General features: G+C 41.2%; 1 protein-coding gene across 1 annotated transcript; it reads left to right on the forward strand.

The window, feature by feature from the left end:
- Positions 1-26,776, forward strand: LOC138839065 (somatomedin-B and thrombospondin type-1 domain-containing protein-like). Its single transcript, XM_070038727.1, has 5 exons — positions 1-310; positions 10,127-10,321; positions 19,111-19,201; positions 22,294-22,470; positions 24,637-26,776. Exons 1-5 carry the CDS (start codon positions 10-12, stop codon positions 24,752-24,754), a joined length of 882 nt encoding a protein of 293 aa, XP_069894828.1. The 5' UTR covers positions 1-9; the 3' UTR covers positions 24,755-26,776.
- Positions 26,777-27,354: the final 578 nt, after the last annotated feature.

A 27,354-nucleotide genomic window follows, 5' to 3' on the forward strand; every position in this document is an offset into this window, starting at 1 on the left:
TTCGGACGGATGGTTCTGGCGGCTCCGGGGCTGGTGCGAGCCGAGCGCTTGTCCCCAGGGTCCGTGGCGTTGGCAGGTGCCGTCGGAGCGATGGCCACGAGCGCCCTGTGGCTGGTGCTGTGCGCGCTGGCGCGACTGTGGCCGGGGGTCTTAGCGGGTTGCGCCGAGGCCGGGCGCTGCTGCCCGGGCCGGGACCCAGCCTGCTTTGCCCGAGGCTGGAGGCTGGACAGGGTCTACGGGACTTGCTTCTGCGACCAAGCCTGCCGCCTCGCTGGGGACTGCTGCTTCGACTACGCCAGGGCATGCCCAGGTGGGTGGCCGGGGGGCCCCGGGAGCGACACCAGCCATTCGCCCACAGCCAGCTGGCATAGAGCTGGGCACTGGTCTGCAGCCCCAAAGCTAGACGTCTCCTAGTCCCTTCCATTCCAGCGCGTCCAGTCCAATCCATCCGTTCCGGCCCATCCCAGCCACCTCCATCCAGCATACCCAGCTCAGGCCGCTTAGGGCCTCTCCGTTTCCCCAGCTGAGACAGCTCCGCAGCACCCCTCCCCAGCAGGGTCTGGCTGGCTGCGGCTAGGGCCCTCGGCTCATCCTTTGGAAGAATTTGAGATCCCCTCTGTGACTCAGGAGCTCCAGCTAGGTAGGGCCGCATAGTTCTGGAAAGATGTCACTGCCAGGGCGGAGCCCTTAGGCCAGGCTCGGCCAGATTCAGTGAACCTCCAGGGATCTTTGGAGTGATGGCCAGAGAAAGAAAGTGTATCCATCCCACTTTGGGTTACGCTTGCATGGAGAGGGCCCTTCTCTTTAAAGAGCAAATTCTGGGAGAACTGAGGACTCTTCACCTCTGGACTCTATGATGTAGCTCAGTTCAGTATGCTCTTAGGATTCGGTTTTATCTATGTAGCCTCAGGATTTTTATTTCAAAGTCCCGTGTGTGGGGGTGGGGTGGGGGGAGGGGTCCTGCACTTTAACTCAGGGCCTGGGCATTGTCCCTGAATTTTTTGCTCACACATGGCACTCTACCACTTGAGTCACAGCTCTATCCAGGCTTTTTTGGTGGCTAAATTGGAGATAAGAGTCTCACAGACTTTCCTGCCTGAGCTGGCTTTGAACCACAGTCCTCACATGTCAGCCTCTTGAGTAGCTAGGATTATAGGTGTGACTCACAACCAGCTCCTGTTGTGTTTTTTCACCTTGCTGGTTTTCTGTTAAGAGTCGGGTCTTTCCCACATTAGCTCACAGACCCTCTCCACTCTGGAGAGTGCAGTAAATGCTGGCTTGATTGGGTTAAAAAGTAAGGGAAGACATGGTGAGCACAGTCCTGAAGAACCAGAGTGTTTATCTGAGAGCAGCTAGCTCTGAAAGTCAAAAGTGGCAAAGCTCCTTCTTAGTCTCACTTCCCCAGAGCCCACACCTTTTGCGAGCCCACACACATTCAAGCTTCAGGATCCCAGCACGGGGTCCTCAGGCCCTGAGAGCAGAAGACCACATGGGGCTGAGTGCTTCTGCCTTTTGCCAAGGGAAGGGGCTCCCAGGCCCAGGCCAGACCAATCCCTAGGCCTGATGCTCAGAAAACCTGATTTGTTGACTCTAGTTAAGAGCTAATGATTTACCTTGTGAATAAAGATTTTCTTTTTGATAAACTTCCTTGTAGGTTCTGCTCCAAGAGCATCTTATTATACCTCTAAAATTAAGGGAGGAAAGGCAGGTATTCAGGAAATGAAGCATCCTCAAGCCAGATGTCCTCCAACATCCCTCACAGCCTCTTAAACCTCTTGCCTCCTGACCTGCATGACTCAAGTAAAGCTCCTCCCACTTCTGCAGTCATTCGCTCAAGAGGAGCCTGTCTATATTTGAAAGATAATCATAGGATTTATGTAGTGCAGATAACATATCCAGGTCTATGCACAGAGATGGAAAGATATTGGAGATGGAGTTCCTTGTCTAGCCAGGAATACATGCAAAAATGAGTGTAACATGCTCAATAGAGTAGTCCCCTCCTATTTGCAGGTGGTGCATCCCAAAACACCCAGTGGATGCCTGAAACGATCGGTAATGCTAACTCTAGGTCTACTATGACTTTTCCTGTATCATTGCAATGCTGTCATATAGCTGTCCACATTAATCTATCCTCCCATGTTTTATGCCCTGATGATGCCTTTGCATAGTTATTATTGTGCTTTAGGACTGCTATGAAGTAAAGATTACTTAAACATAAAACACACTACAGATATTCCACAGTTGATTTGATAACGAAGAAGATAGCTACAAAGTGACTTGTGACAGGGTAGCCTATTCAGCACTGATACACTGGACAAAGGGATGATTCACGTCCAAGGTGAGACAGGGAAGCATAGTAAGAGATTTTATCACACTACTCAGAACAATGTACGGTTCAAGACTTATGAATTATTTATTACTGGAAGTTTTGAATTTAATATGCTCACACAATGGTTTGCTGTGGATTCCTGAAACTGAAATTGGGGATGAAGGAGAATTATGACCAAAATAGGTGATCTGGGAAGAAAAACCTCGAGCTGAGGAATTCAAGGAAGACTTTGCAAAGGAAGTTCTGGGCAACCTAATCCTTAAGAGTAACAGAGAGGTCTTCAGCAGAAGGGGACACTGAGACGGTCATGATTAGCTGTGCCAAGCGCGGAGGATAAACAGTGAAAAGGGTGGGGGGATGTCGGCTCTGAAGAGATTCAGGCATTCTAGATGATGGGGAAAGGTTAGGCAAGTGCGGTGAAAGGAGCTTTCTTTTATTTATTTTATTTGATTTTATTGTAAGGGTGATGTACAGAGGGATTACAGTTACGTAAGGTTATGAGTACATTTCTTGTCGAACATTGTTACCCCTTCCTTGTTTTCTCCCACTTTCTCTCTCCCCCACTACCCCCGACTCCCTCCCCTGAAAAGTTGTAAAGTTCATTTCCAACATAGTGTTTCCTGAGTATCGCTGTTGCATTAGTTCAACTTTTGTCCTTTGTCTCAACATTTTGTTATTCCCCTTCCCTTCCCCAAATTATATATATATATATATATATATATATATATATATATATACATATACATATATATATATATATATATATATATATATATATATATTACACAAGCAGGGTACCAAAATCAAAACCAGTGACAACAGGGGATAAACCAAAGAGGAGGGAAAAAAAACCCAAAAAGGAATAACTTCACATAGTACATTAAAAACAAAAAACCTCTTGTTTCAATATTTGGAGTTCATTTCAATTAGCATAATTTTATATAGTCATATGTACATAACTATTGAGCTATTGTGATCCTCTGCTAGGATTATCCTAGACATATACTAATTATTACAAATGAGGGAAACCACAGAGCCTATGTTTCTTTGGGTTTAGCTTACTTCATTTCAATGTGATTTTTCCACATCTTTGTATTTCCTTACAAATGGGGCGATATCATTCTTTCTGATGGAAACATAGAATTCCATTGTGTATAATACCCCATTTTCTTGTTCCATTCATCTACTGAGGGGTATCTGGGTTGGTTCCATATCTTAATTGTGGCAAATAATGCAATTAACATAGTTGTCCTGGTAATTTTAGTGTTGCCTTGTTTGTGATTGTTTGGGTAAAAGCCCAGCAGTGGGATTGCTAGATCATAGGGGACCACTATGTTTAGTCTCTTGAGGAACTGAGGTGCTTACATTCTAATGAAACCTGACAATACAATAAGCTCTAGATCCATCCAAGCCTTTTTTATTTTATTTATTTAGTTTTGTTCCAGTCCTACGGCTTGAAATTAAGGCCTGGTCCCTGAGCCTGTCTTTGAGCTTTTTTGCTCAAGGCTTTACCACTTGAGCCACAGGTCCACTTCCAGCTTTTTGGTGGTTAACTGGAGATAAGAGTCTCAAGAACTTTCATACTTGGGCTGACTTTGAACTGTGATTCTCAGATCTCAGCCTTCTGAGTAGCTACAATCGATGGAATGAGGTACTGGTGTCTAGTTTAGGAGCTCTTCTTGATAAGAAGGGTCCTTTCCTCAACACTATACTTTCTCCTGAAGTTTGCTATTTCTTGCCTTGTCATAGCTCTATAATTTGTTGTTGCTTCCAAAGACTGATAATTTTTTATTTGATATCTGGTACTTGGCACACACTAAGTATTCAGTATTTGTTGAATGCATGAAAGAATAAATAAAAAGGCATTGGCTAAGTCCTCCCTACGTAACATTCTACATGACTAGATGTAGTCTGCTCATTAGTAGAAGCCAAAACACTGAGTGAAGGTCCAGAGAAAGAGAGCAGGACGAGAGGGGCAAATCAGAGGCTCCTATAGCCAAAAGCACTGGGGTTCTCAACCAAGACTAGTGTGGTGAATACAGGAGGTGTCACCTGGAAGGAACATTATTTTCTATGCTTTAAAATTAACGACCTCTTTAACCTCTCTTGGTTGTCCTTCAAGTCCTTTCTAATATATTTACATCCCCTTCCAGTAGTACATCTTACAAGTAACAAGTAACATTTTATTATCTGTAGTGTGAAGGGGGGTATTCCCTTTTATTGGATCGCAATTTCCCTCACTCATGAGTTTCAAAAGATGGTCGAAAGGATTTTATGTTTATTTTCTCAGTACCACTTGCTGTCATACCATTTCCAAATGTTCCTTTCACTCCCAGCATGAATTTGCAAACACAAGGGACTCTAGTTTAGCTCTCCATGGACACCTTTCATATTGCAGTTGGCTGGATTTTCTCCAGATCCACTCACAGTTTGGTGAGTTGTACCAACAGAACTGAACACAGTATTCTCCGTAGGTACCTACCAATGAATAAATAAGAAAAGGTGTTTTTCTAATGACTTTCGTGATGGTGCAACACACACACACACACACACACACACACACACACACGCATGCATATACACAGCCTACAGAGAACCACAAATTAACCTTCTATTCAAGAAAGAGTACTTTGCTTTGTAAACTACTGTTTAGATCATTTATTCTTCAGCATAAAGCCTTGTTCTCATTTTCTTGTAGCGGTGTCTCCTTAGCTAATCACACAGAGTCAAGTGCTCTCCTCTGTAATTTAGCCTTGCTTGCTTGGCTTTTTGCCATCTCAATGTCTAAGGCCACCCACAACCAACTGCTTTCTCCTCCACATCAAGTTCAAATAGTCATAATAGTTTCTATGGAAATACTCTCTATATACTTTATTTGCTCACAGCTATACCCATTTATGCATAGCTATTACTTCTTGATACTCTGTGGAAGGAAAATGAAAACATTTCTCCCCACCCCCACCTCTACCAGCATCCTCATAAACACATTCATGTCATGGTAACACAATTTTAAATATCTGCCATCTGTTCCTTTTCTATACAACCTTGCCATGGGTTCTCTGAGAACCAAAAGAGACTGTATTGTCCAAAGCCTTAGTTACCCTTCAAAAAGCTCCTGTGAACTGATCAGTATTTTTACCTCCGTGTTATCTAGTCCTGAATGGTTTACAGACATTAACTAGATAAAGAAATGCTAGCAAAGCCATGGAATTCATTAGACAAATAGAATTTTACACATCATGTAAACTAGAAAAAAAGAAGATACAAATTTAAGTTTTAAAAGATAAGAATGCTTTTGAAACCCCAATGAAATGAGTTTACAAAGTAAACACTTCCCCCCACCCCCCCCCAAAAATGTATATCTTCTAAGAGAATTTTGCTTGCATTTGACTTGCTGTCCAAACTATATGGTCATGAGAAAATGGGCTCCACTCTTATGTGTTGGTTCATCACTGAAATATATAGCTGTTCTTGGCCACTCTCCTGTGTCTGGGTTTTGGGGTTTATGAGAACCAGAAAGTTCTTGGGATAGATGAGTTGGTAAGTCAAGAAGGGCTCAGTCATTCGTTATATTCTGGACTATCCATTATTTCACTTCCCAGTGAGCTGAGTTCTAGAGGTGCCCACTCAACCTTCCAGTGGCAACCTAGATATCTACTTTGTGGCTCTACTCCCTTCTGGTGCTTCCTGGAATCACCTCCCAAAGACATAACTTGCTTTCAAACCCATATCTCATGATGTGGATTGTTTCTTTGGGAAACCTGGTCTGAGTTTAAACAAAAAAAAGAGAAGAAAAAGCTTGAGGAGCTTCCTGAATCCATGAATTCTAGTCTTCCTTCCCTTGCATGGGATGAGATGATGTGATGGAATCCTATTAGTAGTTAAGAAGCTGTGACAAGTTTGGACTCTAGGGCAATCATGCCTCTAGCTGCCCAGGTAACACAATCTACCAGCTTCTGGTAACAGCTGGTAACCAAGTTAGATACAGAGACTATTTTAGAATGCTGTATATCGATGTGAATTAGACAAGCTTCAATGGGGAAAAGGACAATGTTAATGGAATAGTTCAGAAGGAAATGTGTGTCATCCAGCTGTAATATATGACTTGTAATAAATCTGTCAGAAGTTCCTGTGCTTCCCCTAACCTCTGTGACCAAAGATCTCTTGTGATCTATGATGACTTCCAGCGCAAATAGTCAAAAGTTCACAAGTGAATCAAAAATAAAATCTTGATTTAGAAGATAATACCTGAGATTAACCTACCAACACACAATAATATTGTGTGATTCTCTATGAGATTTTACCCATTTTATCTTATGATAAAGTCATAAAGATTTATGTCATGTTCCTGGACTTTGTGATTCTCTTTATGGTCATTAATTTTTTATTTAATTATTTTATTTTATTTACCTTTTTCAGACAGTCTCACTAAGTTGCCAGGCTAGTCTCAAACTCCTGGGCTTAAGTGATCATCCTCCTGCCTCAGTTGCTAATAGCTGGGACTATAGATGCACCACTGTGGCTGGCTCTTTATAAGGCTTTTGAAGTCATGGATTGGAAAAACAGGAAATAGCTTTCTGTCAAGGACAAACTTAGCAACAAGAACAACAACTGATGTAATGAATCTGTGATTTTTAGGACTTCAACAATGGGATGAAACCAAATAAACTAAATGTTGGTCAAGAAACACATTTGTTAAAGAATTCCTAAGAACCTAAATTTAGTCAGAAAGTTCTTCCCAATATGCCCTTTCACGATATGGATAGGGCAAACTGAAGGTGATATTACTACATTTTTTTATTAACAGTGCAAACTTTATATTATAGTCCTAATATTAACATTTGAAATAAATGCATGTAAAATGTATTACTAGGAGCTGGTGGCTCACTCTTATAATCCTAGCCACTCAGAAGGTTAAGAGGATCACAGTTTGAAGGCAACTTGGGTACGAAAGTCCATGAGACTCTTATCTCCAATTAACCACAAAAATCCAGAAGTAAAACTGTGTCTCAAGTGGTAGAACGCTAGCCTTGAGCACAAAAGTTCAGGAACAGTGACCAGGCCCAGAGTTCAAGCCTCTGGAGTGGCAAAAAAAAAAAAAAGTATTAAGTATTGTTCAGGTCCAACACATCAGGGCAGGACTATCTAGACTCAAGGATGAGGAAATGTTGTATTTACAGGATAAAGGACATAGCAGTCCTCAAACTCGCTCCCAGTCTGCATGTCTTTTGGCTGAATGGGCAATGAAATAATGTTGTCATGAAAATAAAAGGGAAGGGGTCAACAAGAGGCGAGCAGAGCAAAAAGTGAACTGTTACTGACTTTTCCAAAAGATTTATGCATGCAGATAAAAAATAAACACTAGAGGGCTGGGAATGTGGCTTAGTGGTAGAGTGCTTTTCTAGCATGCATGAAGTCCTGGGTTCTATTCCTCAGTACCACATAAACAGAAAAAGCTGGAAGTGGTGCTGTGGTTCAAGTGGTAGAGTGCTAACCTTGAGCAACAAAAGCTCAGAGACAGTGCCCAGGCCCTAAGTTCAGGCCCCAGGACTTGCAAAAATTGAAATAAAATAAATAAATAAAAATTAATACGGCTTATTCTTGATTTCTAGCATAGTTGGTTTTTGAGACCAATAGATTTTAAAGTGAAAGAAAATCATGCTTAAAATAGCATTCATTGTGGGAGGGGAGTGGTGTACTCATAAGTTGACTTGTTGAATTAAAATCCCTTTGTACAACTGCTTAAAGGTTATAACACATAGTATTGAAAATTTAAAATTACTGACATGTGATGTTGTCTGTGATCCTTTTCATGTCAGAGGTAAGCTATGTGCTGCCAAATATGTCTTTCCCAGACCATGAACCCTAAACTAGAATGTGCTGATAGGCAAAATGAGTTTTCACATACAAACTGACAGAAGTACAAATCAAGGTTGGAAAGCAGTCAGAGTGATTTCCAGCACAAAATGCCAAGAACTTGAAAGTATGAAGGTCATAGGAAAAGTGGGTCTCATTTTGTGGCAATGAAAGTTTTATCATTTGTTTCAGAAGTATTCTGTCTTCTTTTTCTTTTATTCTCTCATATTCTCTTTCGAATCCAGAAACAACTCAATTTAAATATTCATTACAGGCTGGCAAGGTGGCACACATCTGTACTCCCAGTACTAAAGAGGCTGAGGTGGGAAGATCACTTGGGTTCAGGAAATGGAACCGGCCTGACTAACATAATAAGACTCCCATCACAAACACACATTAGTTAATTGATTAGAGAATCAATTAATTAATTGAAAATAAAAACTCATTACTGTCCTTTAAAATGATTCATTAAAGCTTTCATTGGAATAATTAATAACAAAATCAATTGATTTGCTAGTCATGGGTAAGAAAACTGCAATCTGAATCCCATCTTCAGATCTGGTAATCAATGAGAAACTGATTGGCTTTGCCCATCAGGTTAGTCCTAAGACATGTCATTTGACTCTAGAGAACAATCTGGCACATGCCCTGTTGCTAAAAACCAGCTGAGTTCTACCATGTACCAAATGTGTACTTGTACTGATTAGAATAAGACTAGAACCAAATCTAGTCTTGCCCTGACTTTCTCTGTTCATTGCTGCTGACTGCTCATCTCTGAATTCTAGCTCTTACAGTTAGATCATAAGTCTGTGATCCAGGGAGGATGAGATGAGAGAAAGAGGGAGAAGCCTAGAGTATACAGACCCTGTATGTGGCCTTAAGCTACAGGTCAATACATTTGCTGAGAAGAATTGACTGGGTAAGTGATGAGATTTATTGGTGGATGAAAATACATTTTCTTCTTCAAATTTCTTTTTCCTCTCCCTATGTTGTCTATATATAAATATGCATTATTATTAAATAACAAATACTCTGAGCAGAGAGGATGGAGAGAAAATGACTATCCATATGTGGATAAAGTTAAGGAGAAACAAATTAATTATAGCACAATAGGGTGATTATGGCTGGGATAATAACTTCTGTATTTCAAATGTCTGGTAGAGAAGATTTCAAGTGTGATTTAGGGTTTGTTTTTTTTTCTTCCAGGGGTGGGGGGATTGATGCTGGAATTGGGGCTTGAACTCAGGGCCTGCATAATGTCACTTAGGTTCTTTGCTCAAGGTTGACACTATCGCATGAGCCACTGCTTCCCTTCTAGCTTTTTGGTGATTAATGTAAGAGTCTTTTGGATTTGTCTGCCTGGGCTGGTTTTGAACCATGATCCTTAGAATGCAGTCTTCTGAGTAACTAGGATTTCAGATAGGAGCCAGCAGAGCCCTGCTGTTGAATGTTCTAAACAACAGAGGATAGCTAACTATGAGGTGGTAGACATGCCAGTTATCTAGCTCTGATCGTAACCCGTTGCACACATGTATTTAAAGAGCACACTGTACTCCATAAATATGTATGTAAACTACATGATATAAAAAAGAAAATAATATTATGAGCAGGCACAGATAAAGTTAATAGCAAGGACAAAATAAAAGCAAAGATGTCTTTGGGGGTATGCGGAAGTAGCCTGAAGGAATTTATTTGGGTGTGTGAACCTGGCTTCGGATCCCAGAGTATCTGCCTGCCTCTCAGAGGTACTTAATTATCAGTTACCCATCAGGGCTGGTGGAGTCAATGTAAACTGCGACCTGCTTTGTGCGTTCCCCTGATAGATGGCTATGACCAAGGTGAAGTTGACTTGGGCTAGCCTCCATTGTTTGTGTTGGCAGGAACTACCTGGCAGCTTGGGTGGTTTTACTCAGGTGACCAACCTGTTCTGCTGTTTTCCAGCTCGGCCCTGCTTTGTTGGAGAGTGGAGCCCTTGGAGTGGCTGTGCAGGCCAGTGCAGGCCAACATCACGCGTGCGCAGGCGCGTGGTGCGCCAGGAGCCCCAGAACGGTGGGGCGCCCTGCCCGCCCCTGGAAGAGAGAGCCGGTTGCCTGGAGTACTCCACGTCACAGGGCCAGGACTGCGGGCACTCCTTTGGTATTGGTGTCTTCCTGGTTTCTATCCTTGTTATCTTTGATGACTTCTTAACCGCTTCATTCCATCAGAGGCCGTTTGCTGTCAGGGGAAAGTTCCACACTCTGCAGGCAGTGGGCTGGGCTGCTCTGCCCCAAGTAGATAGGAAGCTCCGGAAATGCTTAATAAAGACATTAATGACCCGCTGCACAAATGCTTGCCTATCCCTCCCTTCCCTCAGTGTGATTTTTAAACCTAATGGCTTATTTTCTTTGTGCATGCATTCAATAATAAATCACGTGGACATGGTGCTCCCCGCCCCTCTCCTCCCCCCCACCCCCAGCTACAGCCCTAGCCCTCAGAATAACGCATGTGCATTATTCTGAACCTATCATGCAGGTGACAGAGGACTTAAATACAGCCATAATATCTTTCTATTTCCACTGTGAGTCCAATGGGATTTTAATTTACCTCTTACTGTTGTGTGTGCACGCACAAATGTGATAATGATAGAAAAAGTGGTCAATTTTTTAAATGGAAGAAATGATTTATTTGAAAATACTTGCCTCTTAAGTTGACCGGACGAGGGCTACTGTGCTGATTTGGAAGAATTTCTTGGACTGGGCCAGGTGGTAAACACAACCACAGTCCCCGCTACTTAGGAGGCAGAGGTAGGAGCCTCACTTAAGCCTAACTGCCGAAGGCCTGGCTGGGCAACATAGCCAGGCCTCTGTCTCAAGAGAGGGCTGGGGAGGAGAGAAGGGAGGGAGGGAAGATAGCTGAGGTTATGGACTAGCCAATGAAGGGGCTAGGAGCTGGATCATGAATGATCTAGGACCTCCACAGCCTCAGAAAGGAGATGAAAAAAACCCCCACAAAAACCAGTGTCAATGTGTTGATCTAGATTGAACCCAATAGGGCAAAACAGTGACTACTCAGGATAACAAAGACCATGTGTGGTTTTTTTCCCATAAGAGCATGGAAAATGTTATGTCAACACAATCCTTATCAAGCTATTATACTCCATATTTATTTATTGAGAATTGACTTGCTATCAGGCATGGGCTGGAGGCCAGGGCCCCTGGAGGGGAAGAAAGGTGACCCAGAGCCTGCTAGCATGCAGCTCATTATCTAGTGAGGGGAACACAGTTATCAGATTATCACAGCAAATTAATCCCAGAAAATTACAGCTGTGGTAATGAGTAGAGTTAGTAGCAAATGAGCAAGCAGCCCATGGAACTCTGAGCAAATAGGTAGGGAACAGTGAGGACTTCCCTGGAGACAGGGCTCAGAATGCAGAACAACTCAGTCAGACAGACTAGAAGAGTTAAATCCTGTGGTCAGGTGTAGGGGCTGTGAAAGATTTCAAGGCTGATCAAGGTCAAAACATGATCAGAAGAGGCTGTAACACAGCAGGCCTTATTGGGAAGTGCTTGGACAAATGACATGAAAGGGAAAATTCTCACAGCACAAGGCTGTCTAGAGGCTTAGGGTAGGCTTGGCTCAGTGGGAGTGCCGCAATAGAAGAAGAGGGTGCAAGAACTCTCAGAATAGAGGGGAGAGCATTCAGAAACTACAAAGGTCAATGACAGTGTAGGTTCTTTGAACCATGAGGTTGTGCCAAATCAGTGGACAGTGGATCTTGGATATAGAGTCACAGTTCTGCAAAGAAAACAGGCCCTACATGGCCAATAATGTGCTTTGGGGGCTATTTTTAAAAGAACTGCGTGTGTAAAAAAAAATTGGGAGTGGTGCCAGCAGATTTTTAAGCTACAGGAATTTAGCCTGCAGTGACCACTGAAGCTGCGGACCATCCATGGTTTGTTTATATAATATTGGGAAAGTATAAGAGCCATTTGAGACACCAAAACAAGGCTGTCACGTAGGGGTACTTCTTTTCTGAAGAATCCTAGAGAGCCATTAGAGTAATTTTCTGCAGGGACCATTGAAATCACAGTTAGGATTGGAAAAGATCACTCTGTAGTAGAGGGGTGAGATGGGGGTCTTATGATGAGTCAGCCATCACATTAAGTGTACAAAGAAAGAATTTATTTCTTCCATGGTGGTTGCTTACAGAAGCAGTCATAGAGGACAACTAACACGGGAGGTTCTGGGAGGAGGTTACTATATGAACTATGGGTTTTCTTGGTCGCTGTTGGAATCAACTCAATAGGAAAAGACTCTGCTCTGCTTCTGTATGGTATCTGGCTGTCAGGAGGTGTTTCCTCAGCACTTTAGGCCCTTGACTGCTCCCCCAGTCTGCGGTGCCCTCCTTCCTATCTCTGGGTCTCTTTACAACAGTATATTGTGGCCAGGTCAAGAAGGGGATGCTATGGAACAATGGCCAAACAGTATGATTGTGGGATAATGTAGCACTGGGCAAATTTAGCACATGCCTGGCCCTTGTGGGTAGAGTCTCTTCTCTGCCTGGTCATGTCCACTCCTTTCTTCTATGGCTGGCTATACCCGCTACAAATGATCTATCTTGCTACTCCTGCCACTAAACTCCACTAAGAGGATTAGAAGAAGCAAACAGTCTCCATCTACCCAGGAAAGCTATGAGTGACTTTGAGCATATCTGTCACATTGGCATGGCAGAGAGTTTGTGTAGGTATTATTGGCTCAGACCTTTGTAGCAGTCTACAAGGGAATATATTTGGTTTTTTTTTGCAGCTGCTATAACAAATTGTCAGAAACTTAGTGGCCTAAAAAAACACAAATATATTATGTTACACTTCTGTGGGAGAGAACCTTAACACAGGCCTACCTGTACTAAAATCAGAATGTCAGCAAAAATATATTGTTTATGCAGACTCTAGCAAGAACCCTCATTGCCTTGCCTTTTTGTAGATAAACAGGATTTTTTTTTTTACAGGACTGAGGCTTGAACTCAGGTCCTTGCACACTTCTTTAACATTTTTGCTGAAGACTGGCACTTTGCCACTTGTACCACAATCTCACTTTGGGCTTTTTGATGATAAGTTGGAGATAAGAGTGTCTCAGCTTTGTCTGCCCAGGCAGGCTTTTGTACAGTAATATTCCAGCCTCCTGAGTAATTAGAATTGCAGGGTTGAGCCACTGGTGCCTGGCCTGTAAATGGAGTCCATGATACACAAGATCAGAAAGCATAGCAGATTTCATCCTGCAGTATGTGGAGAGGGGAACTTGTGAATGATCAACTGCTGCGAATATTTATCTAAGCAAAATGTTGAGGGTGCAAATCTAGGCTGGTTTCTACTTGCTGTTTGTAGTAAAACAGGAGAGAAAGAATGGGTATTGAGGGAGGAAAAAAGTTTAATATTACTGGAACCAGGGTTTGAGGAAATTCTCAGTCTACCAAAACAGCAAAAGATGCTAAAATTGAGAGAGAGTTGCTCTTAAGAAAATAGGTTCTAGAGAAAATACTGAGAATACTGTAATTTCTAAGACCTTTTACTATCTCAAAAAGTTAGTTAACAAATGACTACAATGTTAGTAACCTAAAGGAGATGCATTTGTTATCTTTCAGATCTGTAGATTGGACGTCAGACAGGAGTCTTCCTGGGCTAACATCAGGATATCAATCAGTGGGGCTACCTTCCTTTCTGGAGGCTAGAATGGAGAGTTTGTTGCCTTACATTTTTCTAAGGCTGACCACATTCCTTTCTTCATTTCTTCCCCCCATGCTCACAGCCAGCACTGTCAAATCTCTCTGTCTCTTTCTTCTCTAGCCACATCTTTCACTGACAGGACTTCTTGATTCCAAGAATCCTATGTCCATAAGAATCTTCCGATCTTGTACATATCACCCAATGTGGAAGAAATTGATGTACTGTCAAAGCTCATAGAATTCACAAACATTGTAGACCATGATAATGACAACTTGCCTTGTGAAGGTTAAAATGTATTTGTGACTTTAACTAAGTATCACTATCCCACAGTACTGTGAAATTTGTGAAATTTATGTAATCACTTAATATCAATAAGAAATTTTTTTTAAAAAAAAGAAAAAAATCTTCCAGTCTATAACTCTAATTCCTCTTTGCCATGTGGCATGCCATGGTTCTGGTTCTGGAGATTAGGGCATGTCTGTCTTTGGATAGCCATTATCTTCTTTACCATAGGAAGGGTAGAAGGCCATTATTTTTGGCTTACACATCAAAATGTTTGAGTTTGGGGAGGAAAGACAGCACTTGTGAAAAGCGAGCAGAACGGAACCCCAAATCTCACAGCTATAGGTTCTATAGGGACTTACTCTTACATTATTTTCTGATATCTGTTATCATTCCAGCTAAAATTGTGACTGCAGATTCAGGTAATTAAGTAGAAACAAAAAGGCCCTTTGAAGCCAATGAAGGAAATACCACTGGGTTAATGAATTTTCCCTATTTCAGTGAATACATTTGATTATATGTCATCATAAAATAACTGAAAGAGGATGAATTCCTGAATTCGTTTGCACATTACTGATATTTATGTGCATTCTTTCCTGCTAAGAGGACATCACTGGGGGTGCGTATTATAAACTTCATGCTTCCAGTTTGGAAGCATAAAATACTACTTGTCAAATTCCCATTGCATTCTTCACCTCTGTTTGGGACAGTCAGGAATGAGGAATGGCAGACCTGTGGGTCATATAAAACTCCCAAATCTTTTGGTATGTAACAGGGCAGACACCTTTTCTTATCTTATGTTTCTGGTCAGCTGCCGTGGCCCTGTGCCTGTATTGATCATCTTGTATGGCTCATGATGGATGTGTATAAATACATAAATGACTCTTGGCAGATAAAAATGGTTCCCCACCCCTGTCAGAGGGCTTATGAAATTCCCCAAGCAAATTTAATTTTCTTTCATGTTCAAAGGAAATATGTGCAGTGCCATGAAAGTTGTTGTAAAACTGAACAATGGTAGGCTCTTAGATTGCCAGAAATGTTGGCAAATGGCCTGTGAACAAAGAATGTATTACATTTGAATATTGTTGCCAGAAAGGGGAACAAAAGGGGGAGCAGCATTATGGAGAGCCATTGTCCCAGGGCATCAGCTCCATGCTAAAATACATATGCAGGATTAATTTCTAAATCATTTATCAGGATTAAGTAATAAACATTATATTTGTGGGATAAATTAAAGAGTGGTTCTGATCTGGAGCACTCCAGGCGGTCTGGCTCCTGGTCTATTTTTTACTGAAATCTTGACAGGGGGGAAGGATGACCTTGTAATGGAATGTTCCAGACATCCAAACCCCAGGGCAGCAGGCAGGGACAAGGGGAAGCAAGGTTCTGAGTAACTGGCTGGCTTTTAAAATGCACCCCAGCCAGGTGCTGGTGGCTCATGCCTGTAATCCTAGCTTCTCAGAAGGCTGACATTTGAGCATCACAGTTCGAAGCAGCCCAGGCAGAAAAGTTGGAGAGACGCTTACCCTGAGTTAACCAACAAAAAGCCAGAAGTGGAGATGTGGCTCAAGTGGTAGAATGCCAGCCTTGTGCATTAACTGCTAAGCGAGAGCATGAGGATGAGTTGGGGCTTGAAAACAGGTATCCTACCTCCCCGCCCCCTCCCCCCCCCCACTCCATAGCCACCAACTATGAGCACAGCACAGAAACTGAACATAGACAATGTTTTTTATTGGCAATACTGAGGTTTGAACTCACAGCCTTGCACTTGCAAGGCTGATACTTTACCATTTGAGCTACACCTCCAATTCTTTCTCTTTAAAAAAATTTTTTTGGACTGGTTAATTTTGAAATGAGTTCATGCTTCTGCAAGGCACATGCCTAGGTGAAAAAACTCAAGGATAGCACCCAGGCCTGAGTTCAAGTCTCACAACTGACAAAAATAGATGGGGGGATATCTTGCCTGTATATTTTGGGTGGCCTTCAACTGTGATCCTCCCAAGCTCAGCCTTCCTAAGTGGTTAGGATACTACACCCTGGTGAACATGATGACTTATAAAAACCAAGTGTCTTCTGGATTGAGATTCTTGCTTAGTCATATACTAGCTAACTTCTCTTCAAGGAACCTCAGCTTTCTAATGAATAAAATGGTTATCTCTACAAAGGGTTTTTTAAAATGAAGAATGGAAATTGTGGTGTAGAATTACTCCAGAGATGGGCTAACTATAGAAACAGAATGGCTGCGATGCAGCAGGGCTAGTCTGTGCCCTCTCTGCCCTCTCTGACTCCTTTATAATTTTAACTAAGTAGTTGTGCAATGAGGTTACAATTCCATATGTCAGGACAATGCATCTTGATTAATGCCACTCCTTCCTTGATTCTGCCTTTTTTTCCCTCCTCGCATTCCTACCCTCATGTAGTTCAGTTTTCACCTAACATACAATGAATATTGTATTTGTTCCTCCTTGGGAACTGGAGAAATAATAGAATCTATCCCTGAAAGTGACTGTGAAATTAAATGAATATATGCAAAGTGACTTAGCGTGGTGCCTAGAAACTGACTACCAAATAATTCCTAAGGATTTTCTATCAGGAGCTATGCTCATACTTCCTTTCTTCTTCCTAATTTCCTATTTTTTTCTGAACTACAACATTATGTTACCTTGGAACTTTGTAAGGCTATAGAAAGTGTAAATTATAAGAGGGTGAAGGTTTTGAGCCCAAACATTTTACACTCATGCTTGTATGATGCTGGAAGGCTTTAGCAGTAAATTACTCCTTCACTTAGTGAATAAATACATAAACATATCAAAAGAATAGACATGAAAACATGTGGAAAAACTAAGCCTTTAGGTGTTTTGTTTCTGATTACTGGGTCTGAGAAGAACAAAAGGGTCCAGATACAGGTGCTCACTTGTTCCTCTTAATTCTGTCTGTGAATTTTAGAAATGCAAAAGCTACAATCACATTTATGAAGCGTGACATGCTCCATTTGGAAAACGAACATGTCACTGCCTGGGATGGTAGGGTATACTCTAGGTGTGGATAATTTTCATGCCAGAGAGATGAAGGCACCAAACCACAGGAGACAAGAACTGTATCTGCAACCCTTGACAGCCTGTGGCCTAACACCAGACTACTCTTGTCTTATATTCCCATCGTAATAGAAACATGACTCTCAGTATGAAAAAGCTAAAAGAAAGAACGAAGGGCTGCCATCTTGTGGCAGTGAGGAGCCAGATAAAGTCAACATGCTTATAGGCTTACAGCATTTTCTTAGCTACCAGCACCCTCACACTGCTTTGCTCATGCTGATGATTTGGGCATCTCACAAAGCAGTATCTGCTTATATCCACCTTTCTCAGGACAATCTAGGTTCTAACACAAAAGACAGGAAGAACGGTTGAACCGTCTCAGCCTCAAAGCTTAAGTAGTCAGCCTTTCACATCCACACACTGAATCTGCACATTCAATCAATAGAAGATGGAAAATTTTCCAGGGGGGAAGATGTGTCTGTATTCAACACGGACAGACCATTTCTTGTTATTATTCTTCAAACAATACTGAAACATAGCTGTTTACCTAGCATTTATTATATTAGGTATTATAATAATCTAGGGTATTTAAAGGAGACGAGAGCTTGTGCATAGATGATGTAAGACCTAGAACACGCTTATTTGAGGGTCTTGAGTATTTTAGGACCTTAGTCTTCTCCAGGGAGGTCCTACAAATGATCACGCATAGATAAAGAGGAGTGGTGGTATCAGAACAGGAACCCACAGAGATATAGCAGCCATCTGTGCCTTGGTGGCAATCCCATGACTTCATTCATTCATTCAGTCATCCACTCACCCATTGCACAACTATTCATTGGGTGTGTACATGAGGAAGAGGTATAGTGATGAATAAGGTAAGCCCCTCTTGAGTTGGAAGCAGACTGGAGTCAAAAGGTTACTTGGAGGTGCTAAGTATAGCAAATGCCTTCCTTGACTTATTGTGAAAGAAAGATGAGACACAAAAAACAAGGCAAAGAAATCAGAGATAGAAGGAAAGGTGCCTGGCACCTCTTCTTTTCACTGACCCAGAGAGGCAGAGTCAGGGTGGGCTGGGAGAAGGAAAGGGCTGAAAGGAGGCTGCAGGAGACTTTCTTTCTTAAGCTGTGAGGGACTCGCTGAGCTGGCTGGCACTGGGCAGTCACATGGGGACATTCTTTGGTGGGCAAAGCTTCTGGGCTCTAGTTGTTGTTGTTTTATCTTTAATTGGAGATAAGATACTCACAGAATTTCCTGCCTGGGCGGGTTTCAACCCTGATCCTAACATTTATTACAGGCCACCAGTGACTGATTGTTTCTGTTTTTTATTTTTTATTTTTTTTATCATTTTTCTTTCCTCTCTTTCTGGCACTCCATTTACTCTCCTTCCATTGTTTTTTTTCTCTTTGGTTTTCTTTCCCTCTCTTTCCTTCTCTTTTTTTGGTCTATTCTTATTTCATTGTTCCTGTTTTCCTTTTGAAAAAAATTTCTCTTTATTTTAAAAAAGATGCATTCTCTTTCTCATTTCACAATAAGCATCCTTTTTCCCCTTGTTTTTCCCCCGTCTTTTTATTGTTTCCTGCTGGCTTCTCTTTTGGGATTCCTCTCTTTCCTTTCCAATTTTATCTTTGCAGACATTAAGTGTTTGCCTATGGTTCCCTCCCTGCCCATCTGCATGCGCACAAATCTTCAGTCAGTTTGGTTCTGCATGCCTTGTAACTGAGCCTCACCTTGCTACTTGAAGGTGTGCCCAAGTCTTTGGCTTTAGAAATGATCTTTAGGCAGGTAGGAAGCCAAGTCTGTGAAGAAAATTTGTGAGAAGATCAAGAGGTTCTCATGAACCAAGTTTGTGAGAAAGATCTCCGAGTACTTTGGTGGCATGCATTCAATGTACTTCTCTCTTTTCTAGTCCCTGCCTTTATAACTACCTCTGCATTCAACAAAGAGAGAACAAGACAAGTTGCATCTCCACAGTGGTCTACACACACAGAGGATGCTGGGTAATTTGGTATTGTTTAAATTATCATTATGTTTTTCTAGTTGTGCAGTTAAGTCTGTCCAAAAGAGTGAACTTGTGACTGTTTTCTTAGACTGATACTTGCCCGTTAACTTTGAGTAAAACATGACTTAATCATTGAATTGGGAAAATATCTGTCCTTTCTCTGTTTTTGTGAGATATGAAGATTTATCCATTTTCAAGTTCTGATCTCCAAGAAGAAACAAGCTACATAAAATTGAAATAATCCTGTGTGTGTGTTTGTGTGTGTGTGTGCACGCACGAGCGTGAGTACATGCCTGTATTGGACTTGAATTCAGGGTTTAGGTACTGTTCCTTAGCTTTTTTTGCCTAAGGCTGGTACTCTACTATTTGAGCCACAAGTCTACTTCCACCTTTTTTTTTGGTGATTAATTAGAGATAAGAATCTCATGGATTTTTCTACCTGGGGTGTTTTGGAACTGTGATCCTCAGATCTCAAACTCCTGAGAAGCTAGGATTACAGACATGAACCACTGATCAAATAATATTATTTGATTAGTTACAATGAGATGCTCTTCTGATAAGTCTTTATGGAATCATGGAAAGTGGCATACTGTCAATTCAGAGGATTCCTGTTTGAAACCTCATGGCTAAGGCTGGAAGGCACCCCTCTGCTCAAATGAGGTTCATTCTTGTGCCATCAGATAAGAAGGACCGGATGGTTGCATGCTCACTTCGCACATTGCCACTCACTAGCCATGAGCTGTTCTACCTTGGGTTTTTTTATTCCTGCAAAATGAATGTGAGTACCCATCACATGGGGCTGGTATAAACAGTTAATGAGAAAACAGTACTGAGGGACGACTGCAGTATCTTGTTGACTAAAGATGCATTGTTGAACTTCCTACCTCAATAACCATCATTGAAGTTACTAATAAGCAGTCACTACTATGGTTAAACATCATTGTGGCAGAATTTCTAAACATCTTCTGTATAATCTGTTACAACTCACAATTTAATTAGTAAGAAATTAGCTGGCCACCAGAGGCTCGTGCCTGCAATCCTAGTTGCTCAGTAGGTTGAAATCTGAGGTTCTAGGTTCAAAGTCAACTCAGGCAGGAAAGTTCCAGAGACTTTTATCTCCAACTAGTTAGCAAAAGGCTAGAAGTCGAAGTATGGCTCAAGTGGTGGAGTGCCAGCCTTGAGCTTGAAAAAGCTAATCAAGAAGGCAAGCCCTAGTACCACTTCCTCCTCTCCCCCCAAAAGAAACGAGGCAGCCAGGCTCTGGTGGCTCACACCTGTAATCATAGCTCCTCAGAAGGCTGAGCTCTGAGGATCCAGGTTTGAAGCCAGCCTGGGTAGAAAAGTCCCCATGAGATTCTTATCTCCAAGTATCTGCTTAAAAACCGGAAGTGGTGTTGTGGTTCAGGTAGTAGGGCAATGTCCTTGAGCACAAAGAGATTCAGGGAAAGCGCCCAGGTTCTGATTTCAAGCCCCACCAACAACAGGAAAAAAAGAAAGAAAGAAAGAAAGAAAGAAAGAAAGAAAGAAAGAAAGAAAGAAAGAAAGAAAGAAAGAAAGAAAGAAAGAAAGAAAGAAAGAAAGAAAGAGACAAAAAGGAAAAGAAATTAGCCATTGAGCTGCAAATACAAGTTTTTTTCTACAACATTGATGGGGTTTAAAAATTATGTTTTGTTTCTCTGGAGAATTAGAAAATTGTGTTGCTTTTAAGTACTAAGGCTTTAAATATTCACCCATAGTTGGAAGGTCCCTGCGGCCTTCAGAATCTAGAAAAAAAAAGTTTTCCACAGCTCAGTATAAAGTGACTCTAACCCTGTTGCAGAAAAATGTATCTTCCGTTCTGTTTTCATTTGTGGTGCCTGATACAACTTTGACCCTTGACTTCAAGACTCATTGACATGATCCCATACCACACATGTGGGCTGGGTAGGGAAGATAGGGAAAGCCCCAAGCAACTTTTGAGGGGCACAAAAGCACAGGGATGCCCTGGTGTCAAGGACAAGCTTTCCTCAGGGCCTTCAGGCTCATACAAATCCTTATTATATATAATATATATATTTAATATACATATGTAATATGTGTGTATGTGTATATTTTAAATAGCTGCAACATTACCAAGGGCTAATTTCCTATAAAACATGGTGTGTGTGTGTGTGTGTGTGTGTGTGTGTGTGTGTGTGTGTGTGTGTGTGTGTGTGTGTGTGTGTGTGTGTGTGTGTGTGTGTGTGTGTGTGTGTGTGTGTGTGTGTGTGTGTGTGTGTGTGTGTGTGTGTGTGTGTGTGTGTTTTCCCAGTCCTAGGGCTTGAACTCTGTGCCTGGGCCCTGACCCTGAGCTTCTTTGTGCTTAAGGCTACTGGTCTACTACTGAATCACAGAGCCACTTCTGGCTTTTTCTGAGTAGTTTATTGGAGATAAGAGTCTCATGGACTTTCCAGCGTAGGCTGACTTCAAACAACCATCTTCAGATCTCAGCTTTCTGAGTAGCTAGGATTACAGGTGTGAGTCACTAGCACCTGGCAAACACATGCTTTTGTGTGTGTGTGTGTGTGTGTGTGTGTGTGTGTGTGTGTGTGTGTGTGTGTGTGTGTGTGTGTGTGTGTGTGTGTTGATAGATACTGGGCCTTGAACACAGGGCCTTTACCTCTTGAAAGCTGGTGCTCTACCACTTGAGCCATACCTCAACCTCTGGCTTTTTGCTTGGATTTGTCTGCTAGGGCTGGCTTTGAACCTTGCACCTCAGACCTGAATCCCCTAAATACCTAGGATTACAGGTGAGTCACAGGTGCTGGTGATTTTATACACAATTTATTGGTTGGAGGATACAAGTTACTCAAATCTTTACATTCATGTTAACCAACATAATTTAGTCACGGATTGAAAAGGAACAAGAAAGGTTCTATGGTTAGGTTTATGCCAGTATAGGTGAATGAGAGACTTTAAATGCATTCTGTGAATGATGCACGCGATGTGTTCTTGTGAAGATGCACTCCTTCCCTGCTCCTGTCTGCGAGATGCACTGGTTTCCTAAGATTTGCTACAGCATTAGCCTCCCTCATGTTACAGCATGTGAAATAATCACTTCTTTTACTTTAGTTACTGTATGGAGTTCAAGACTGAGTCGCTGACGCCTCACTGTGCCCTGGAAAACCGGCCCCTGACTCGATGGATGCAGTACCTTCGAGAAGGATACACAGTATGTGTGGACTGTCAGCCTCCAGCTATGAACTCAGTGAGCCTTCGTTGTTCAGGAGATGGCCTGGACTCCGATGGGTAAGAGAAACAAACAGATAAGAGGACTTTTCTCATTGTTCTTTCTGAGAATCTATCTTCTCTGTCTAGCACAGCTGACCAGCATGTTACATGTGAAGGCATGATTAGGACTGTGAAGAGAATAATCTGTCCAAGGCTTCAGTTCCCACTATGGGATTCTGAGGTTCTGTCTGCCAGAATTAGAATTGGTCAGTTTGGAAGTTCCCAAATGACCACCCAAAGCCCCGTTGCTCCATAGAGCTATTCTGAAGGCCACTTGATCTGACTCTCTTGAAATAGAGATTTAAAATATGCAGATTTCTGGCCCTATTTCAGACCAATGGAATCAGAGTCTTTGTCAGTAGATTTTGAATAATCCCTTCAATCAGAAGTCAGGAAACTTTTCTTAGAAAATGCCCCAGAGTCCATAATTTAGGCTTTACACCCTATATGGCTTCTATCATATACCAAACTCAGCCACTTCACTTGGCCAGAGAGGCATGAGGGCAGACCACTGTATACATTGGATTTGTCCCAACAAACCTTCTGTTTGGACACTGAAACGTAAGTTTCATATAATGTTATATGTCACAAAATATTGTTATTTATAACTTTCTTTTAGCTCTCAAGTCCTAAAATTCATTCATTTAATTACTTGACTAATTAATCAATGTTGCCAGCACTAGGGCTTGAACTGAGTGCTTGGGTGCTGTCCCTTAGCCTTTTGTGCAAGGCAGGTGCTCTACCACTTGAGTCACAGCCCTACTTCTGGCTTCTTGCTGATAAATTGAGGATAAGAGTCTCATGACTTTTCTGCATGGGCTGGCTTCAAACTGAGATCCTCAGATCTCAGCCTCCTGGGTAACTAGGATTACAGGCATGAGGCACCAGAGCTCAACTCTAGTTATGGTCCGTTGCAAACAGGAGGTAGGCTGGAATTCGTCTACAAGGGCTCATAGTTTACTGACCCTATCCAGGTTGTTCAAACCCGTTCTTGTCTCAGATCTGCTGTGTAGTGGGGCTTTTCACATGAATTTGTACCTGGGACAGTGGCTGGCTCAGTTCTGCAGGATGATAATCCTATATAATTATAGATTTTTCTAAACAAAAATCTGCAAATCTATCCCCTCCTGCTTTCATTTATCAGTGCATCTTATACTATCATTCATATTAAGACGGGTTTATTTCACACTGAAAGAACTATTGGATAAGGACCAATTTAGGTCCCACATGGATTATGTTTTCAGTATATCAGGTGGAAAATGTAGATTAAGCAGTAAAACATTGCTATTCCCAATTATTCATTATTCCCATTGCATGTTTTAATATTTAATCATTTGAACTTATGTTTATTACTCACCTGTGCCTAGTGGTCTATATTGAGTATACCATATAAATAATAAAGTGGCTAAGGAATGCCTATCAAATGAAACTTAATATTTAGACTTAATGCTTTTCTGAATACCTCATCCATATTATGTCTTTAAATGAATTTATAATTCAATTTGCACTTAATAAAGTGGGCACTTAAGCCCTAGCTCAGGTACTATGGACTTTAAAAAACAGTAATTTTAATAACCTGCCTTTGTTCTCTTTCCACATCTCCCAGTTTTTCATTGCAAAATCAAAGACTTGGAAAGGAATGAAAGGAATAATTTGGTTTAGACCCTTCTTATTTAAATGCACACAGAATACCATTTCCCTTTACGTAGTGCTTATATTCAGATCAAGTGGTAGAATCAGATACAGTAACCCCCAAAACATGAGAATGACCTCAAATGGGGATTTATTGCTAACATACTTTATCTAAGGGAGAGAAACTCCATTTGCAATAATTCTTTAACTTGATTTGTAATTCACATTAAAACTGTTCACACAGGGTTTTTGCTTTTGGGGATTTTTTTTGCTGGCCCTGGGGCTTGAACTCTGGTCCTGGGCACTGAGCTCCTTTCACTTAAGATTAGTGCTTCACCACTTGAGCCACAGCCCCACCTCCAGCTTTTTCTGTGATTAACTGGAGATAATGAGTCTTACAGATTTTCCTGTCTGGGCTGGTTGTGAACTGTGATCCTCAGGTCTCAGCATACAGTTTTATTTTTTTAAAAAGATTCAATTTATAATTCTGTAATAAAGAGTTTTCTTGTGTTCACTTTTAGCACAACTAACATTTCCAAAATCCCATTTCAGAAATCAGACTCTCCATTGGCAAGCCATTGGTAATCCTCGATGTCAAGGGACCTGGAGGAAAGTCCGACGAGTGGAGCAATGTTCCTGTCCAGCTGTCCACAGTTTCATTTTTATATAGATAGCCAAGGAAATATTTCAAAATTTGTATGTGAATGTACTTAATATTGTTAATTTGTGTTTAATGCTTCTTAAACCTTCCCAAAATGCTAGGCTAGACGACCTGGGCGTGTCTTCTTCATAATCTGCTGTTGGGAGCACAGTATCTTTCTTTGAATTTTTCCTATGCTCAAAACCTCTGTGGTCTTATGACCTTGACCTTCCGCCCCGACACAGGTACCTGTCTGTCTGCACTGGAATTATTACTATGTGGCCTATGATGGGTAGGCTGTCCAGTGCCCCTGCTCTGAATCTTGTAAAATTTCTCTCCAGTTTATAATCTCTTAAAAGCTTCTCACTTTAGGGAGACTGACTTGGATCAGTGCACTCATAAATTGACATGTTGAATTGAAACTCCTTTGTACAACTACTTAAAGATAATAATAGAAAGTTAAGGCTAGATGCTGGTGGCTCACACCCTAGCTACTCAGGAGGCCAAGATGTGAGGATGGCAGTTTAAAGCCAGCCCAGGCAGGAAAGTCTGTTGGCACTCTTTTCTCCAGTAAATCACTAGAAAACTGGAAGTGGTACTGTGGCTCAAGTGTAGAGTGCTCTCCTTGAGCCTTGAGCTGAGCGCCGGCCTAGAGTTCAAGCCTGATGACTGACAAAAATAAATAAATAAAAATTAAAAAAAATAGTAAGCAACATCTAACTATAAAAATGTGCATATATAGACACTCTCAACACATTATTTCTCATATATCATCCCATAATTATTTTAAGCAAATTGTCACAGGTAATTTTCCACAGGGAAAAATGTTTAAAATTTCAGTAAGCATTTCCCGAGAAATCAACAACTGTGTGCAAAAGGTTTTTGGCGAAGAAGAAATTTGCTTTGTCAATTGAAAAGAACACCCATTATAGAGCAACCGGAGTTGCTTCAAGTGTTATAGTGTGTGTATGTGTGTGTGTTTCAGTTCTGGGCCTTGAACTCAGGGCCTGGATGCTGTCCCTAAGCTTCTTTTACTCAAGGCTAGTGCACAGCACCACTTCTGGCTTTTTCTGAGTAGTTCATTGAGATAAGAGTCTCAAAGACTTTTCTGCCCAGGCTAGCTTTGAACTGTGATCGTCAGATCTCAGCCTTTTGGGTAGCTAGGATTACAGGCATGAGCCACCAGCACCTGGCTAAAGTGTTATTTTTACGAAGCAAAAAATTGGCACTGATAAATGAAACAAATGCCTTAATTATAATAATTCTACCACTGTTTGTATTTAAGAGTATTAACTTCTAAGGCTTTTAAACTAGAGTCTGAATGAAAATAATCTTTGAGAGTCCACGTTGAAATATGTTTACTACATTTTTTTAACAGCATACACTTTCTCATGTTTGGGCTGGAAGGCTGCAGGATAGCTGATAGAAGGCATACATTTCATAGTAGATGCTGTGATGTCACACAAAACGAGAGAGACATTAAGTCTCTTTTATGATGAGTAGCTGAAAGGACCGCAGGCAGAGTGGCATGGTTAAGGTCTAGGATGAACAACAATCCTTAGGTTTTCAGCTGCGGAGCCAAGTGCAGAGTCCTTCCTTCAGACTCAGCTTTGGTGAAAATCAGCCCAGCTATGTCTAAGTCTGCACTGCACATTGCAGTTTTGAAACATATTTTAGATTTGGGAAGTTTTCCCTTAAGAACTGAGATTTAAACTATCTGGAAAATTTCTTTGGATTCAGATGTATTATGTAGTCTTTCACTAACCGAGGGTTAACGGAAATATGTACTTCTTGGTGCTTAACATGCAATGACAGAATAGCAATAGTAAACTTAAAGGGAATGCCAAAATTCCAGTATGTAACATGGAGAGTAACAGTATTTCTGACTTGTATGTTCATTTAACTGCCAGCATTGTTTCATAAAAAATTAAATTCTTCAGAAATTGATCAGAAAGATTTGAATCTTAACAAGGCTGCTAACTTCAATTCTATGTTTAGTACTAACATTTTGAGGCTGTTTTAAACATTGTACAACAGAATTTTTGAAGATATGTCTGGATATTTTCCAATATTTCTTAAATATTTTATACTAGTAAATAAATTTTCTGTTCACATTTATAAAAAACGTTGCACCTGCTTGACTAAAAAAAAAAATCCAACATTTCTAAGATGAATGAATAAAATTTTACCCCCTAAAATCCTTCAGAATTAATAGGTATAGCATAGGTACCTTGAAAACTAACAGCAATTTAGTTATGACTCATTTATGGCTCCAATACTATTACAACATCTAACATAATGAAGTTATAAGAAATCAGTTTTGCACCTTCATGCATTTAATTTTTGGTGCATGACCACCAATTACCATCAAGTTGAAGTTGAATTTTTGTTATTTGTATTCTTGAGAAAATTTCATAAGGTTAGATGACTTCACTATTTAATGATGGCTTTGCACAGCTTGTTATTTATTCTAGGAAAGCCATAGGAAACAATTCAGAACTGAATGTAGTTCAAGTGATTAGTGAATCAAAAGTTTTTATTTTCAAAGTTAAAGAACAAAGGATTTAAAGACCACATGGCATTCTTTTTTATTGAGTCACTGAGTGTTGGATCTCTTTCCACGGGCAATT

This window comes from Dipodomys merriami, unplaced genomic scaffold, assembly GCF_024711535.1.
Source record: "Dipodomys merriami isolate MVZ:Mamm:240054 unplaced genomic scaffold, mDipMer1.0.p SCAF_291, whole genome shotgun sequence".
In the NCBI taxonomy this organism is placed as follows: Eukaryota; Metazoa; Chordata; class Mammalia; order Rodentia; family Heteromyidae; genus Dipodomys; species Dipodomys merriami.

Excerpts from the sequence above, each read along its gene's own strand:
- LOC138839065 (XM_070038727.1), top strand. The coding sequence starts at position 10 with ATGGTTCTGGCGGCTCCGGGGCTGGTGCGAGCCGAGCGCTTGTCCCCA. Across the intron at positions 311-10,126 it reads CTACGCCAGGGCATGCCCAG|CTCGGCCCTGCTTTGTTGGA; the intron begins GTGGGTGGCCGG and ends GCTGTTTTCCAG. Across the intron at positions 22,471-24,636 it reads GATGGCCTGGACTCCGATGG|AAATCAGACTCTCCATTGGC; the intron begins GTAAGAGAAACA and ends ATCCCATTTCAG.